Here is a 17,586-nt window from a genome sequence, read left to right as displayed (position 1 = left end):
TTGTCTCTGCTTGGAATTTAGTTGTTTGTTGGCCTGATGTTTACTAGTTGTAATGTGTTGTTGCACCAGGAACTTTTGTGTAGATGATACTGCACACTGACACAAATTACAAAATAATATTTTATTGTCAGTTGATAAACCATCTTCTTTAAATTCTGAAATGTAACTTGTTAGTTTTGATTTTAAATTGACTGAATGACGTACTTTTGGCATATTTACCGTCTTTATAGTATGATTTACAAAACTGAACCTATGTGTACTCTGACTGGCATTTAACTGTTGAGCTGCACAACTGAAGTCTGTTAAAAATTTTAAATTAAATTAATACAGTTTTGTAACTTACTTTCCCATTGTTGATAGGACTGCTAATTTTCAAATAACTCTGATGTTAAAGGGATTACTGAACATGTGTTTAAATCTCTATTGTTGAAATGTATTTTTAAAAGTTAATGGAATTTTGTTTTGTTTTATTGTTAAACCTAATATAATATGGACTGTTTTATATGAAATATGGAAAATATATGGAAATTAACGAAAATATGTACTAAACTCTAAAATATGGAAAAATATGGAAAATAAAAGTAGGATTTTTCAACCCTACACATTGTGAAACATAAAGATAATGCAAAATATAAATTATATTAGCTTTATAAGTAAATATGTATTTACATATAAATCCTTTCCCTGGTGATAATACATGTAATACTGTATGCAAATTGAAAGCAATGAAAAGTCTATTTTTAAGAGTAAAACTAGTTATTTATGCACATCAATAGCGAAGTATCGATCTAAGTATGATGCAGTCAAGATATGTTGATTTAGGTCAATTTTATTCTTTGAACAGCTGAAAACATGGCATCCATTGTAGTAAGCTGTAGAACCCCCACAGCATAGAAACATTTTACGAATCTTGAGTGTGTAAAATATGAACCCTAGAGACACGATGTTGAATTATTGGGTCTATTTACTCAAGATTCATATTATTTTCGGCCTGTATAAACTTTTAGATCACTACAACAAGGGAAAATATTGAAATTCATTCGTTGCCTACGTTATTTTATACAAGGAAGGTTGATGTTCTAGATTGTGATCTGTCTTTACGCAACAATAAGAAGGAAAATAATATACGAATAATTTATCATAACTTTACTGCGGGGGTTTGCGTTTCCTCGGTTCGCTCCATTACAATCCTTAATATCTATTATTAATCTGTTTTAAATATAGTTAAATATATATGAGAAGACATTGTTACATCTACTTAAGAGAGTGTGTGTATAAACGCTCGTAGTTACGCGTATGTAAGAAAGAATATAATGAATTGCGTCGAAATGGACGGCATGTCAGAGGCGAAAGTAAGTTCAACTTCAGTGATCAATTTACTTTGGTGATTATCTAGACCTTCTTTTAATGTCATCGTATCATTAGAGAGGCAAACGTAAGTCAACTTGACTCACTTTATGCCGCCTGTTAAGTTCTAGTCGGAGAAGAAATGATCAAGCAGGATTTGAAATAGCTAAAGTTTTCACGGTCATGACATAAAACAAAATGGCTTGATATTATAGTACTAGTATTTACAGTAAGATTAAACTTAGGGAAAATCTTAATACTTCTCTATACTTTACCATCATAATCATAATCTATCAAATTTATTTGAACACTACTGTCCATTTCGATTCAAATACATACACCTACGAGAAGGTACGTATATCGAAGGGTCATTAGAGAGGAAGAAAAGTGGGAACAGATGTATTATAGGGGTTTACCCTCCTGGTTGTAGAATAGCATTAATATAATGTTGGTGTTAACAATCGATACAAAATTCACCGACAGTTTTCGTAGTCAGCGTAATATGTTCATGTATGCAATGAAAGGGTAAAGGATCTGACCAAGCTGCCCCATTAATTCCTGGCTTAGTTGCCTCATGAGTAATGCCTTATTGATATCACTTATGAGGTTCAAACCTGTCTTCGGACAGTTGACTAAACATCAGTTTTAGTATCAAAGTCATATAGTATTATTGATCCACGGAATAAATACTCCTCTTTTACGAGTAAAAATACAAGTAGCCTATTTTCCTGAATCAAAAATACAACACCAGGAATATAAAAATTATGCTATTCAATTTCTTTATTTTGGTAGCATTTACATTTTATCGATAATCGATTACAGCTTATCGAATATCCATTACTAGAAACACTAATTTGCGCTGTCACTATGGATGGGCTCTTAATGCATCTGTTCGGTGTACTAAACATGTGACAACTCAAAAACCAAAAGGCTTATGATATTGAACCCTAAATACAAAATGATCAGAAAATAAGAAAACTTTAAGATTCTATAGGCCTACTATATTTATTTACATTTACAATATCTATTTTAACAATTATTATTAACATTATTTAATCAATTGTTAGAAGAATATCCACAAACGAGTAGGTAAAAACACGGGAATTTTATTTGAAGCAAGTAAAGAGATAGGTTTGAAAGTAGACCCCGAAAAACAAAGTATATGGTTATGTCTCGTGACCAGAGCATAGTACGAAATGGAAATATAAAAATTCGAAATTTATCCTTTGAAGAGGTGGAAAAATTCAAATACGTTGGAACAACTGTAACAAAAATGACATTCGAGAGGAAATTAAACGCAGAATAAATATGGGAAATGGCTGTTATTATTCGATTGAGAAGTTTTTGTTATCCAATCTGCTCTCAAAAATCTGAAAGTTAAAATTTATAAAACGGTTAATTATATTACCGGTTGTTCTGTATGGTTGTGAAACTTGAACTTTCACTTTGAGAGAGTAACAGAGGTTAAGGGTGTTTGAGAATAACGTGCTTAGTAAAATATTTGGGTATATGAGGGATGAAGTTACAGGAGAATGGAGAAAGTTACACAACGCAGAACTGCACGCTTTATATTCTTCACCTGACATAATTAGGAACATTAAATCCAGACGTTTGAGATGGCAGGGCATGTTCTACGTATGGGTGAATCCAGAAATGCATATAGAGTGATAGCTGGAAGACCTCAGGGAAAAAGACCTTTGGGGAGGCTGAGATGTAGAAGGGAGGATAATATTAAAATAGAGGGAAGTGGGATATGATACTAGGAACTGGATTAATCTTGCTCAGGATAGGGACCGAGAGTGGCAATGAACTTCCGGGTTCCATAAAAGCCATTTGTAAATAAGTATTGTTTAGTCTATTACTTAGTACCTACAACAAATATGTAGCCTATGTCAAAGTCCCGTTAAGAACGCTATGGCTATAGACTAACTGTTTATAAACTATGTAAAAAAAAACTTCCTACATATTTAAGAGGCATATTGGTCCGACAAGTTAGCATATAAATGTAATAAGTATAATAAATCCTTCAATAACTGTCTATTTTAACTAATGAGTAATGCAAGAAATTACATTAGGTCATTATACAATAAAAAATATAAATATATGACTAGCGCTTTCGCCAATTAAATGGCATCTTCAGGTCTAATTAGCATATGGTAATGATTTAAGCATAAAGACGTAGGTAAAAAGCAACATAATAAAATATGATAAAATACATGATGTGAGATAATTACAACATTATATGAATGACTGCACAAAGAGAAAGCAATATGATAATAATAATTTGAAAAAGGGTGGTAATTGTAGTAATTAAACCTCATATAGCAGCGTTGTCAGACACAGCCTAAACGGAGTGGAGCGCTCCACTATAACTCGTTGCGTGCTCCGGTGCTTCCACAGACATAAGCAAGTTCACGCTATGACTGGACGTCTCTAGCACCACAACCGGTTTCGGAGCTTACAACTCTGACACTACTGTCATATACGGTCTAGATGTTAAAATAACAGAATCTGTGCCTTGACTAGAAGTCTGCAAAAGCATGTGTGTAGCTTATGAGTATAAAGATGACACGGTTAAAATGGGTAAAAAGTTGCAGCAGTCATCACGACGCAAAGAATGGTAGCGTGTTATGAATCTGTAAAATTTATTGTATAATGACCTAATGTAATTTCTTGTATTACTCATTAGGTTAAAATAGACAGTTATTGAAGGATTTGTTATACTTATTTCATTCCTAAATATTGTTTTAGATGTGAAGTAGAACCAATGGTTTGAAAATTATAAACACTTAAGGAGAGAATCTACTGGGATATGAAATTGTGAAAAATGTTAGTTTACGTCATTACTATGTGGTTTTGATACTATGTCAGTGCTATATAGAGGAGTTTCAAAATAAGCTCAAGGCCAGGTAAAGTCGGATTTTTCGTCTTGTCATAACTATTAGAATGGCTCCGAGTCCACAAAGTCCAGCATAAAACTAATTCGAAGAACTTATCCTGTTGTAAAAGGCTTCAGTATGGTTTTGTGTGTTTTAGTTTGGATAGTCTGACTCCGTGTGTAGTTGGTACAGTTCATGTATTTAGTTAGTATAATTTTTGTGTTCAGTTGTATGGTTTTGTGTGTTTTAGTTTGGATAGTTTGACTCCGTGTGTAGTTGGTATAGTTCATGTATTTAGTTAGTATAATTTTTGTGTTCAGTTGTATAGTTTTGTGTGTTTTAGTTTGGATAGTTTGACTCCGTGTGTAGTTGGTATAGTTCATGTATTTAGTTAGTATAATTTTTGTGTTCAGTTGTATAGTTTTGTGTGTTTTAGTTTGGATAGTTTGACTCCGTGTGTAGTTGGTATAGTTCATGTATTTAGTTAGTATAATTTTTGTGTTCAGTTGTAAAGTTTTGTGTGTTTTAGTTTGGATAGTTTGACTCCGTGTGTAGTTAGTATAGTTCAGATATTTAGTTAGTATAATTTTTGTGTTCAAAGTATAATTTTTGAGTTCAATTGTATCGTTTTTGTGCGTTTAGTTTAGATAGAATGGGTGTTTAGACTGTACAATTTATGTGTGCAATTGGTATAGGTTTTTATGTATTTAGTTTGTGTGTGAGTTAAGATTATGTATGTGTTCAGTTTGTGCAAATTTTTTCTTTTTCTTTTATCGTGTGTTTAGTGTAGACAGTTGTGTTCAGATTATAATTTATATGTTCAGTTTGCATATTTTTGTGGGATGTTTAGTTTGCATAATTTATGTGTTTAGTCTGTATAGTTTTTCATGTTTAGTTGGTATAATTTGTTCATGTGTTTAGTTTGTAAGTGTATAGTGTAAGCTCTCTTGGACTGGCTCCCCAAGTGTAGTAGACCTTCAGCTCACCCTACACTCCTGTAGGAGGCCGTTGCCCTTATGGGATTTCAGGCTTTTCGTATTTCGTAAAAGGCTTCTGGAGGATGATCCTTACACCATATCATGTTCTTCTAGTGTTGAGCTCAAAATCTCAGTGTTCTACAGCCTAGTTTACCATTCATCTAAATAACATGCATGTTCGTGAGCAATTCATCTTTCACTTTATAATCAAAATTATGAATTGTAACCTACACTGTACATGTGATTTTTAATTAATTTTATAGCCAATTCAGCAACCCAGACCCTGCTTGTTGTTGGTAAGCCCTTGGCAGAAAAGGAGAAATATATTCACAGTTTCGACTTCAGGAAAACCACCTCTTCTGACGTACCCATTGGGCGAAAATCCTATTCCTCTTATGCCCAACCGAATACCACTGAGGATTGTTCGACTAGCACCCTTTTCATCTTTCGTTGGGCCTCGATTTCCGAATCCACTAACATTCAATGGAGGAGTTCCGTCGCCAATTTCTTCCAGTCCAGGCCAAATGTTCTCATTACCTTCATCTGCAGAGACTGTGAAAGGCCAGGAGCTCTATGAGAATCTGTTACAACAACAACAACAACAACAACAGTGGCAACCACCAGAGGATCAAGTCACGTCTGGACACAATACTTTTCCTCCAGAGATGTCAACCGTGAGCGATGAGAGTAATGTTGAGGAAGTAGCACAAACAAATAACCAACTGTTTACTCGGGAGTCCAACGTTTCGGACTGTAATAGAACTTTCGAGGAAACAGATCACTTATTGAATGTTGCTGCAGAACCAATTGGCTATGCAAAGGAAGAGATCATCCCGTCTGACGAACTTCAGAATGTTATCATGGTAAGGTTATATATTTTTATTATGAGTTTACTCCTTACGTACGTATTATGCGCCGAAGAGTCCACCCGTATCAGCAACTAAACGCCTTACAATTAATATCGCTCCGGAGCCGGGGATCGAACCCGGGTCCTTTGTTTTACGTACTGTGAAATCCCGGCCACCAAGTCTCTCAAGTGAGTGCGCTCCTTGTATAATGGCAGTTGACTTAATATAACATGTCAACATACGTGCCCAACTTGGAGTCAGGCCACAAAGGGAAAAATACTGGAGGAGGTAAGTTCGATCCAATGCTGTGGATTGGACTACGGCTTAGCTCAATGGTGAGAGCGCTTGTTACGTAAAACCAAGGACCCGGGTTCGATCCCCGGCGCCGGAGCGAATTTTTCTCCTCTAATATTAATTATTACCATAACATATATTCTGTAGGACCAAAAAACAATAATCTTAACGTAAACGCCTTATGTCATTCTTGACAACCATAGCGCATGTAACATCAGACCTGCCAACCTACGAGAGATCAAAACATGGAAGATGATAACTTGTTAAGGGATAACTTTTAATAATAATAATAATAATAATAATAATAATAATAATAATAATAATAATAATAATAATAGTCTAATCACTAGATTGTGCACCAATAAGCTTGGATTAAAACCCAAATCTCTCCTCAATGCATATGAAGAGAAGGCATATGTTGCTGTTGATAGTGATTCGTCCGTCGGACGGGGATGTTAAGCCTGGCGACCTCCTTGGTGCTATTTGACGGGAGTAGGCTACGTGCCGGCACCGGGTTTCCCCTTCTCCTTTTCTTATCTTCATCGTCATCACTCGTTCCATACATTCACCCTAGTACACGACATAACTCTCCACACATACACATAATGTATAGCGTGAGCTGCCGAAGTGGTGTGAAACTCGAAGATGGGTCACAGTCCTGCCATCTATTCGGAATATGCAGAACCCGAATCATGTAAAATGGAGTAGGCATTGGATAAATAATAATAATAATAATAATAATAATAATAATAATAATAATAATAATAATAATAACAACTAACTACTGAAAACAACAGCAATGGTACGAAAATATGGCATTAGAAACGAAAGTTTTGTTTTCACCACTAAATTCGAGAGATTATCGGATCAATATGGCTGAACGGAAGTTGTGGAGTAAGTGCTGGTGACTGGCGCTATGCAGGGAAGTTGGCAGATCTGTAATGTAATAAAAAAAACTAATGATAACAACCGACAGCAGCAACCTGCTTGCAATGCGGCTAGTGCCTTGGGCGCATAATACATATTTATTGATTTTGAAACTTCTTTGTATTAGCGCAATGAAACGTTCGCGGAATAAGCCTGTGCTACCGGAGGGTTGAATTTAAATACTTACGTTAAAGTACAGTGAACCGAGCGAGTTGGCTCATGCGTTCCTCATGGGACTCGCATTCGGGAGGTCCGTGGTTCGATTCCCGGACCGACCAAACTGACTGTGGTTTTTCCTTGGTTTTCCACAGTTACTTAGACAAATGCCGGGTTGGAATTTTCATTGCCACGGTCCATTTCCCTTCCCCTCCCGTGTAGAAAAAGAATTTAGATATCATATTCATCTTCTTCATCTCATTCCATAGACATATTCAGGTTAAGACGCATGTCTTCATCCGCTTACGAGAAGGGACGTCCTCTCCGCAGCCGTTCCTGGGTTCCCAGCCTTCCGCAATATCTCTGCTATGATTCACTCCTTAAGAGCACTTCCAAGGGCGCTTCGACACCTTATAGGGGCCGCTGAAATGGATCCTGCGCTGCTTGGTCACCTTGGCAGAATGAACTTAGAGCGGGAGGGGAGTAGGAGGCCCCCATTGGGTGAGCGGGTGAGGGGTCACATGCGGCCGGCGGGCTGGTACATCCTCATTCATTCTATAAATTCGGGGTGCACAATAGGCTCAGTATAGCCGACGTGCAAAGGGACGTCCTAACCCGCCCGTAGCCATCGTGACCTAACCTAACCCAAAGTACAGTGAGAATACAAAAAGGTTTCAAATCATTTTAATAAATGACTGGAGACTTGTATCTTCATTTGATTAGCACTTTTATTTTCAACAAGTACCATTTTGTATTCGAGAGAGTAACTTGAGAGAGTTTCAAAATAAAAGCAGGCATGCAACAGAATACTTTAAATGCCATATTTTATGAAAAATTATAAAATTATGAACTTTATAGTTATTATTAATCTCTTATAAATAATAGTCCATATAGGTACGAGGAAATATAGATACTCCATCATAATTCACTATAATCCTAGCCAAAGAGGATTAGTTTTCTCCAGTGGCGCAGCCTCAGATGCAAGTGCTTTTTAATTTCAATTAATCGCTAATATTCACTGTAATACAACCAATGTAACGCAATATAGTTTAAAGCATTTCACATAAAATGTTTGAAAATAAATTATTATTATTATTATTAGTATTATTATTATCATTATTATTATTACTATTATTATTATTATTATTATTATTATTATTATTATTATTATTATTATTACCGGTATTATTGAAGAGTTCATTTTTCTTCTTATTAATAATTTCAAAGAAAGACATATCCCAAATAATCCTATAAAAACCCTAAATTGTTGTAAACAACAAAAAAACATTCTATACTAGTATCCTCGTATTTCCTAGTGTATGTAAGTTATAGAAGTTTATGACAATCTCCTGTATTTTGCTTGTATATACAAGTCCCACAGTACTTTGTCGATTAAGCCATATCTAAGAAATAAAATGTGTGAAAACAGACTGAATGGTTTGGCCAACCTTAACATCTACAGAGAAATTATAGTAGGCCTAACTGTAAAAGAAGTCACCAAAGAATTGCAACTCAAGAGATCCTCAACATCTAAATTTCCATTTGTGGTTACTGGTATAGATGAGGAGGCGAGACCTGGCATGCGAGCTGTTTGAGAGGAGAAAGGCTAAGCTACCAGAAATAGAGTTTGTTTCATGATGGTTAATATTAGCCTATATGAATTCACCGACACGGAAGTTCATCTCAGACCTATCTTCCTCCTCTATACCCGTTTGTGATATATCCACGCCACATGATAAGGCCACAGGACAGGTCATGCCTCCGCTACTGTACCTAGGTTAAATGTGAATTTAAAGCTAAAACAAAATAAAGAGTTTTGTATCGTGATATGTTACAAATTTTATATCTAACCCTTCAAAAATTAGACGAGATAAATACTAGTGGTAGTGGTAGTGGTAGCGGTTTCATTAAAACGAGTAAGCTTTCGAAGAAACTTTGGAAACATAAACATAACATGGTTTAATACCATTCCAGCTGATAATAATTTATTCAATTATTTCCTTATTTTTTAGCAAGCACGAAATTTTATTTTAACACCTCCCAGATTAAAATCCTGGCTGCGCCATTGGTTTTCTCTGGAAGGAGATATTTCTCCCCGAACTAACCTGTCGTCGTCACTGTCGCTGAAAAGCATTAAAACAGTGGAAATATTTTAATTATTACAGTGTAGCTTATGTATTACCAAGTATTATTTTCTTTGACAGGAAGAAATAAGTCTCCCAGTACTGGATTCTGCATCTGATTATCCTCAGTTGCAGTTAAACTATTCCGAAAATGAAAATGAAAGAAGTGATAACACAACATCGAATGACAATGATGATGCTTTGGCGGCAATATATCCTCACAGCTTAACAAACGAAAATATCCCATTTCGAAACAAAAATGTTTCTCTGGAGTCTTCGGCCTTTTCACTATTAGAAAAGGATGTGAATACGACTTTGGTATGTTTACTTGTTTTACATTTCACAGTTTTAAAATAATAATAATAATAATAATAATAATAATAATAATAATAATAATAATAATAATGATGGTGATGATGATGATGATGATGATGATGATGATGAAGACGACATTATTTTCCGCATTCTCGTTTCCCAGGATTCCACAATGGGATAGTATCCATTGGAATACAATTCTTTTATTTAGTGATATTAATTGAGAGAGCATTTTAGTTATTTATGCTATTTGAGATGAATGTGTGTGTTTAGAGACTATTGATAGAATAGCTGCTTTGGAGTCTGACAATATAACTGTATTCTTAAATTTATTGATGTGGCATAGAAGATTTCTGAGATTTTCGCTTATTGCAATGATTTCTCCATCAAAACTTGTTGTTCCATATCCAAGAGATCTACAAAGTGAGAAAAGACAGCATAAATATAAAATTATAAATATTATAATATTATAAATATTGGGCGATAGAACTTGCTAAAACAAAATACGAAATATTTGAGCGGAAATTGTCCATGCATGGAACATTTCGAGAACAGCCAATTTATGAATTTCAATAAGAACTTATTAATTAAAACTGCTATAAGCGAGCAAGATGTTTGAGACTCGTCTTCTGGAGGTCTCAGGTTCGAACTCCGTAACTAACCAATCTGACTGGGGTTTTTTTTTTCATGGCTTCTCTCAGTCACCAAGCCAAATATCGGATTGCAAATTTACATACCATGATTTATCACTGTCTTAATCACCAATACCATACATATTAAAACAAAATCCAAATCAGTTAGGTACGTGAACACAAGCGATCTATTAACACACGACAATAGAAACAGAAACTCAACAATACCCAACGGGCTACTGATATACTCAAAGATCCTACACACGCGATATGATATTGAGATATAGAACAGAGAAAAACTGGAATCCTGTGTGGCTTGGTCCTCTAAGCCTCAACACGTAGAGCTGAAAACCCGGGTTCGAGTCCCGGTGCCGAAGAGATTTTTTTCTCTGTTCTATCCATCCTTCATCATATGATAACGCAGAATTCCTTCACTGAAATATCATATGTACTTCGGTACGTATAATAATGTGATATGCGTAAGTAATCAGTGATTCGAGACGGCGCTGATCCCGGCCACTTAGTCACTCGTAATGAGTGCACCTCTGTACATTGTTCCACTGTCACATATTCTGTAACACAGTACATGAGGGTAGGCCACCAAAGGGAAAAATGAGAGATAGGACTTAAACTGAGGGGATTCGATCCGGCATCGGAATTGGAATCCGGTGTGGCTTAGTGGACAAAGCGTCAGCACCTAGAGCTGAAAACCCGGATTCGAGTCCCGGTGCCGGAGAGAATTTTTTTAGGAGTAACCGCCCTCCGAAGTCTCTCAGAAAGAAAATGAAAGCTGTTGAAACTCTGCAACATTATAACAGTGACTTACTTGCAATAATATACACAAACTGTTCACAATGATGACAACCCTCCCTGTAACTACTCGTACTTCTGAAAGGTCATCTTCATCACGAAGAAAACGTAGGCTGCCTAGAAACAGCACAGGGGTCCCCTCCTTCAAAATTTAAACTGTGCTCACCTATTCTTATACCGATTCAAGGTGAATAATTCTTTACGAGTGTGTCCAATCCGCTTTTTTTTACTGTTATTCCCATTTCTATTTCTCGCATTTTTAAACACTTCGTATGTAGCTATGTTTTCTCGCGGCACACCGGTTGAAAATGAGTGGTATAAATAGTGATGACGGATTATTATGTGGATTGTATCTAATCCCCCATGTTGGAATGATGAAATAAATATATCTAAGTCTCTGTGGCTTGTGTGTACTGGGGACAGAATCAGTATAGGTTATTTCTGTGTTTGCAATGCGCAGGGAACAAGAATTAAAGTGGCAGACGACAAGCAAGAAGAGGTGGTGAAGGCAGCGAAGTCCCTATTTAGCAAGCGAACTCGCACTCTATACCACTGGCTGTACCCAGACACTTCAAAGAATAAATTGAAAGCCACCGTATCAGCTGCCTGGGACTCGTTACCAGACAACGAGAAACATTTTTATATTTCACAGGTAGTATTACCTTTCAATAATACTTATGGTATATTCAGGACAACTGATGTTGTAGCCAAAACAATGACATACCGGTATTTATGCCTTATTAATTCACCATTCACAATGGGAATATAAACATAACCGCAAAGATACTTGGTAAACATGCAAACAGAACAACGTCATTTCACCATAATATTCTGTTGTCTACTTCAGAGCTATATGATTGTGTGTTGTTTTCAAATCACGTGCATAAACATAAAAGTTTGGAGTTCGCAGACTTTCATGTTATTGTCTAAAAACGGTAATTTTAATGTTAATGTTTATGTAAATCATTGTGAATAACCTGACAGCAAACTTCTGTGTTTGTTACGTTCACCGGTATGTTTAATTTCCATTGTGAATGAGCCTTGCTAAAAAATTATGTAGGTATATGCAGGAATATGTAACATCAGGGTATGTTACTCAGGAACGAACAAATAGTAGGCTTGTTGACTACTCAGAATCGCATATCTTTTGTTCTCATCTACATCATGCAATGTTAAGAGAAATTGTTCCCATGTAAGTTTTGTCTACGAGCAAATTATATGAGATTAACTTCACATAGGCTACATTTAGAATGCTCATATATTTATATAACCCTACAAAATATATTACAGATACTTTTAAATTTGCATCTCCCAAGTAATTATAGGCCTTAATATATTTCAATTCAGACGTGGTGGGACGTAGGAATGCACACCGCGTCTGTAGCTGCGGTGCTGCGTTAGCCTTACATCCAGGCGGGCCGAGTTCGATCTCCGGAAAGGTCTGGGTGGAAATTGTGGTGGACAAAACAGACGTTACAGAGGGGTTTTCTCGGGGTACTCCCGCTTCTCTTTTTCATTCCATCAACACTGTCCTCTTCTCCCTCATTTCAACCATCATCTGTAATAGTATAAATGGGCTGGAGTCAAGGGTTTCCGATGCTGATCTAGGTTCTAAGGTGTGGGGTTCCGGACTATGGGTTCGGGCTCACCAGTAGATGATGGGACCTAATCTGCAGGGCTCAGGAAGGATGGCCAGGCTGTCAGCGTTCGGATTCATTAATGTTACCCGGGCCATCCGTCTGACTTGGACAATTATCGCATATAGGGCGTACAATGGACCTAAACGGCCAGATCCAGCCTTCGTGAAATCAATTAATCAATCATTAGGTATTCACGGTATGTTTACATGTATGACTGCTGTGTCAAGGACGTTTCGAGTTTTCTAAAGTCGATGCTCATTGAACTTTATGGTTTACACCCTTAACTTCCGCCCCCTAATTAATTATTTATTGCCAAGTCTTTATCAAGGCAACAATGAGATTTCATATTGTAAACAAAATATTCTTAGCAAACCTCAACATTCTAAATAGTATTTCCGTTCACACATTTTTTCCATACAGCCACGAGACTGTTGATACTGTCCCCATCAAATTCTTATTGCAATTATGACGACCATATGCACAAGGATGTTTTGAAATTCTCATCACTCTGAAACCACTTTCCTTTCACCATTCAGCATTTAATTAAGGTGAAAATCATCCGAAGTGAGTTCTGGACTGTAGTGAAAATACTGAGAGATTTTTTGTGTTGCAATCTATTGTGATTATGGACGATGTGTTACGGCACTCACTGTAGGAAAATGAAGTTCGTCCTGTTCTAAACGTAAAACACTACTTCCAAACGTTACGGACACTCATCCAGACAGTAAATCTCCTATAATTTTCTGTAATTTCCTGTCTTTTCTCCACAGTAAGGTAATATGCCTACTGCACGCATTTTCCTGTTGGACAGAGCGCATTGTCATTTCAAACTGCCAGCACTCCATCGAACATGAGTTCACAATGTCCTCTCTGAACATTATAGCCTATATCCACTTTCACACTTTCTAAAACATGAAAAAAGAGATCATAAATCCTTAGCCTGTAAGAGTGTAGATACTGTCTATTGCACAAACTGATTTTCACAGGCAATTTCCGTAAAGAATGCTATCGCTCAGAACTCACTATCGTCCTTGCCACAGAAACACGAACCCTCTCTGTCGGGATCGTAGAACTATGAATTGCAAAGGATAAATAATTTGTTAATTATCAAGTGTACTGGTAATGTACAGGTATCCATAAAGTCCCAGTGCATTTATTGGATAACGTGGTCCAAATACAACAAAACTATAATTACAGTAGATGCCTACTACAAAGTCAGTTTTCCACATGTCCTCCATCAATCTCAAGACTTGTTTCCAAATGGTTCATGGAAGCTTGCAATACCTTCAGCTACATATCCACTATGACAATTTTGCACGCCTGTCATAGCTTATGCGTTGTTTCAGCACTTGCAGAGTAGCAACCTTAGTTTTGTAGACCTGTTACTTGATGAACGTCGAGGCAAAAAAAGTCCAGTAGAGTCATGTCCGACGAATGGGGGTGCCAGATGCAAGAGGGTCCTCTTCCTATCCACCTGTTTTCAAACGTCTCCTTGAGACAGTCACAGACAGTCAATGCGAAGTGAGACAGTGTTCCATCTTGTAGGAACATCACTGTAACAATGATAGACCTATACGTACGTGTCTCCTATGATTTGTTTTCTCTGAAGTCATGAACTTTTTTGTTTCGTACCGGTAATGCGAAGCCAAACTTCACTTTGGGTGCATCCCTTTCCTACTCGATGGTGTTACTGTATTTGGTTGCTCATTTGCCCATATGTGACAGTTGTGTCGATTCACACGTCCACAAAAACGTGGTTTCGTCGTTCAAGAGAATGTTATCACAGAGATCATAACACATTGCCGTCATACAGCGTAATCTTCAGCTTTCAATTTTTGAAGCACTTGTATATGGTAGGATGGTTTTTTTCAGACTGTAGTGCAGCGCTTTCCAGACTGACGACCATGGTATCCTCAGATCTTTACTCAGATGGTGTCTCAAATAACCACTACATTTTCGGCGCATATGGATAGGGCCTAACTTTCCTTCGCATCCCTCATCTGCTACAGATCATGTGCGCATGAATTTCTTAACGGGAATCTGGGTATTACCTCGTGTTGGGACCAGTTTCCTGAACTTCAGTTGAAATATATTTTTGATTTCCGTATGAATGTTTTACCACCTAAACATGCAGCAACAACTGCTATCCATTCTTCAGTTTTTTAGCATATTGTCTGTACAATTTCCAACACCTGAGGAAGGAATGAGATACGTTAGCGATTTTTTGAAAATGTATTGGGACTTCATGGACACTCATTAGTACGTCGAAAAGGATTTTATTCAGTGTCAAAAATAGTCCCTTTTCATTTCATGCTGTAATGAACAAAATTGAAATTCAGTTAGATGGAGTCCACATCTGTAACGGTTAGCGCGTCTGGCCGCGAAACCAGGTGACCCGGGTTCGATTCCCTGTCAGGGCAAGTTATCTGGTTGAGGTTTTTCCGGGGTTTTCCCTCAACCCAATATGAGAAAATGCTGGGTAACTTTCAGTGCTGGACCCCGGATTCATTTCACTGGCATTATCACCTTTACCTCATTCAGACGCTAAATAGTCTAAGCTGTTGATAAAACGTCGTAAAATAATAACCTACTAAGTTAGATGGAATGTAAAGACAGAGGAGCTCGCTTTTTCATGATTTTATTAATATTAATACAGGTACTTGGACGATTCGGGCTTCAAGCCTCTAGCTTGATGATCAACCCCCAACTGGATGGAATGAAAGACCTGCCGACAAATCTTACTTCGAGCAATCAGAATGTGTCTTCTAAAGAAGATGAAGCCGCCGAGGCTGCTAGGGCCGTGGAAGACCTTTTCGCTTCTTGCGACGACGCCGATAAATGGGCATCTTATCCCAGACCGAAACGACGTAACACGAACGAGCGCCGGAGGAAACGCAAATCAACAAGATCTCCCAATTACGAGACTGGAGGAAGAGCCAGGCTCGGGCCTGTCGATCCAGATGAAATGGACGAAGAAACAGCTATCTTAAAGCGCATGCGTGAATCAAAATTAGAACCCGAATTCGAGGAAGATTTAGAATTGAGTAGCGAGCTCGAGAAATTCCGTTTGATCTCCGAAAGTGGAGCCCATTATAAGGATGATGATGATGATGATGACTTCTGGAGACGAACTCCCGATCCAGATGAACTGTTCTCACAAATGGATATCTAAAAGGAACTAAAAGTCATAATTTGGTTTTCCAGTCTCGAATGGTTAATGATTTTGGCCGTAAAGATCAATTTTCGACATTATGTTTTATCTTAGTAAACAAGAAACAAAACCAAAGATAAAGTAATTTTGTAACTGTTTTAAATTTTATATGACGAAATCGTCTATATGGAAACATATTTGGGATCATATACTTTTATAATGCCAATTATTTTGTACTCTCTATATGTAAATTATTCCAAAATAAAAATTTATGATATTATTGATATTGTCCCATTATCATCTCGCCAAACTTGGACGTTCTCAGTCAGGGATGTGCTGGCAATAGTTTAACAAAGGGCTCGCAAAAAATAAGAGTTAGGCGGCCAGTGGAGACATATGGAGCAGGTGCAGGAAGAAATAATGATTACTTTATAATAATAATAATAATAATAATAATAATAATAATAATAACAATAATAATAATAATCTATCTAAATCTGGTTTAACAATGTGTACACATCTTCCAGTGCCCAATATTCTAGTTTTTTTAAATTAATTTTAAACATTCTCTTCAATCTTCTCTGTTAACCCACTGTTCTTCCTCCAATCTTCTTTCCCTCATAGTTGTTTTAATTCCATGAATCCATGTAGTATTAGGTCTCCCTCTCTTCAACCTCTACTGGGTGTTCAGTTCAAAGTATGTCATGGCTCGCTGTATGCCGTCATGTGGCTAGCCGATGAGCCTAGAGAATTCAATCTTCCTACACTTCCGCAGAGGTGTATAACCTAAGAGGCAGAGAAATTGCCTAGCAAGTACGGCGTTCATTCTGAAGAGTACGTACCAATACGTACGGTAACACCGGTAGTGGCAGGAATGTGAACTGTTTGGAAATACTTACTGTCGGGATATGGGGAGAGGGTTAAGACGATTACTTACGTATTTGTTGACATTAACTTCGACGGTCAACATGGACACGGAGCATTTGATTTGTGTTGTGGAATGTTACCGTACGCAACCGATGATAACAAATACCCTGCGTACGACTTGCTGGCGCAAAACACAGTTCGAAAGAGGTTATGGTAGCACACAGACCGTAATCTGTTGCTACGACGTTCAAGTTATACCGTACACGTTCTCAAGTTCAGATTGAAGAACGCCTTAAATAATAGGCAACTTCTCTAACATATAAGCTGAAACTCGCTTCAAATCGGTGACCCAACAACAGTGACGTCGTGACACATTATGAAATGAACACCCAGTAGGGTGGCAATCCTTCCAACACACTGTACCATTGCAATTGCTTATGTTGTACATAATCCAGTATTGAATTTTTTACTCCCATTTTAGATTTTATTATGTTGTTTCTAATTTTGTCTCTTTTTGATATTAAAGCCAATCTTCTCCAAAAGTTCATTTCCATAACTAGTAATTTAGCAATTGTTTGATGTTTCAGTAATAATAATCACCACCTCATTCTAGTGCCGAG

General features: G+C 37.0%; 1 protein-coding gene across 1 annotated transcript; it reads left to right on the top strand.

Moving 5' to 3' along the window:
* The first annotated feature begins 1,134 nt into the window (after nucleotides 1-1,134).
* On the top strand, nucleotides 1,135-16,355 carry LOC138711594 (uncharacterized). The gene is made up of 5 exons (XM_069842740.1): nucleotides 1,135-1,352; nucleotides 5,467-6,066; nucleotides 9,633-9,869; nucleotides 11,769-11,960; nucleotides 15,605-16,355. The coding sequence occupies exons 1-5, from the start codon at nucleotides 1,314-1,316 to the stop codon at nucleotides 16,118-16,120; spliced, it is 1,584 nt and encodes a 527-aa protein (XP_069698841.1). The 5' UTR covers nucleotides 1,135-1,313; the 3' UTR covers nucleotides 16,121-16,355.
* The last annotated feature ends 1,231 nt before the right edge of the window (nucleotides 16,356-17,586 follow it).

Source organism: Periplaneta americana, chromosome 13 (genome assembly GCF_040183065.1).
Source record: "Periplaneta americana isolate PAMFEO1 chromosome 13, P.americana_PAMFEO1_priV1, whole genome shotgun sequence".
Lineage (NCBI taxonomy): Eukaryota > Metazoa > Arthropoda > Insecta > Blattodea > Blattidae > Periplaneta > Periplaneta americana.
This window is presented reverse-complemented; position numbering and strand designations above follow the sequence as displayed.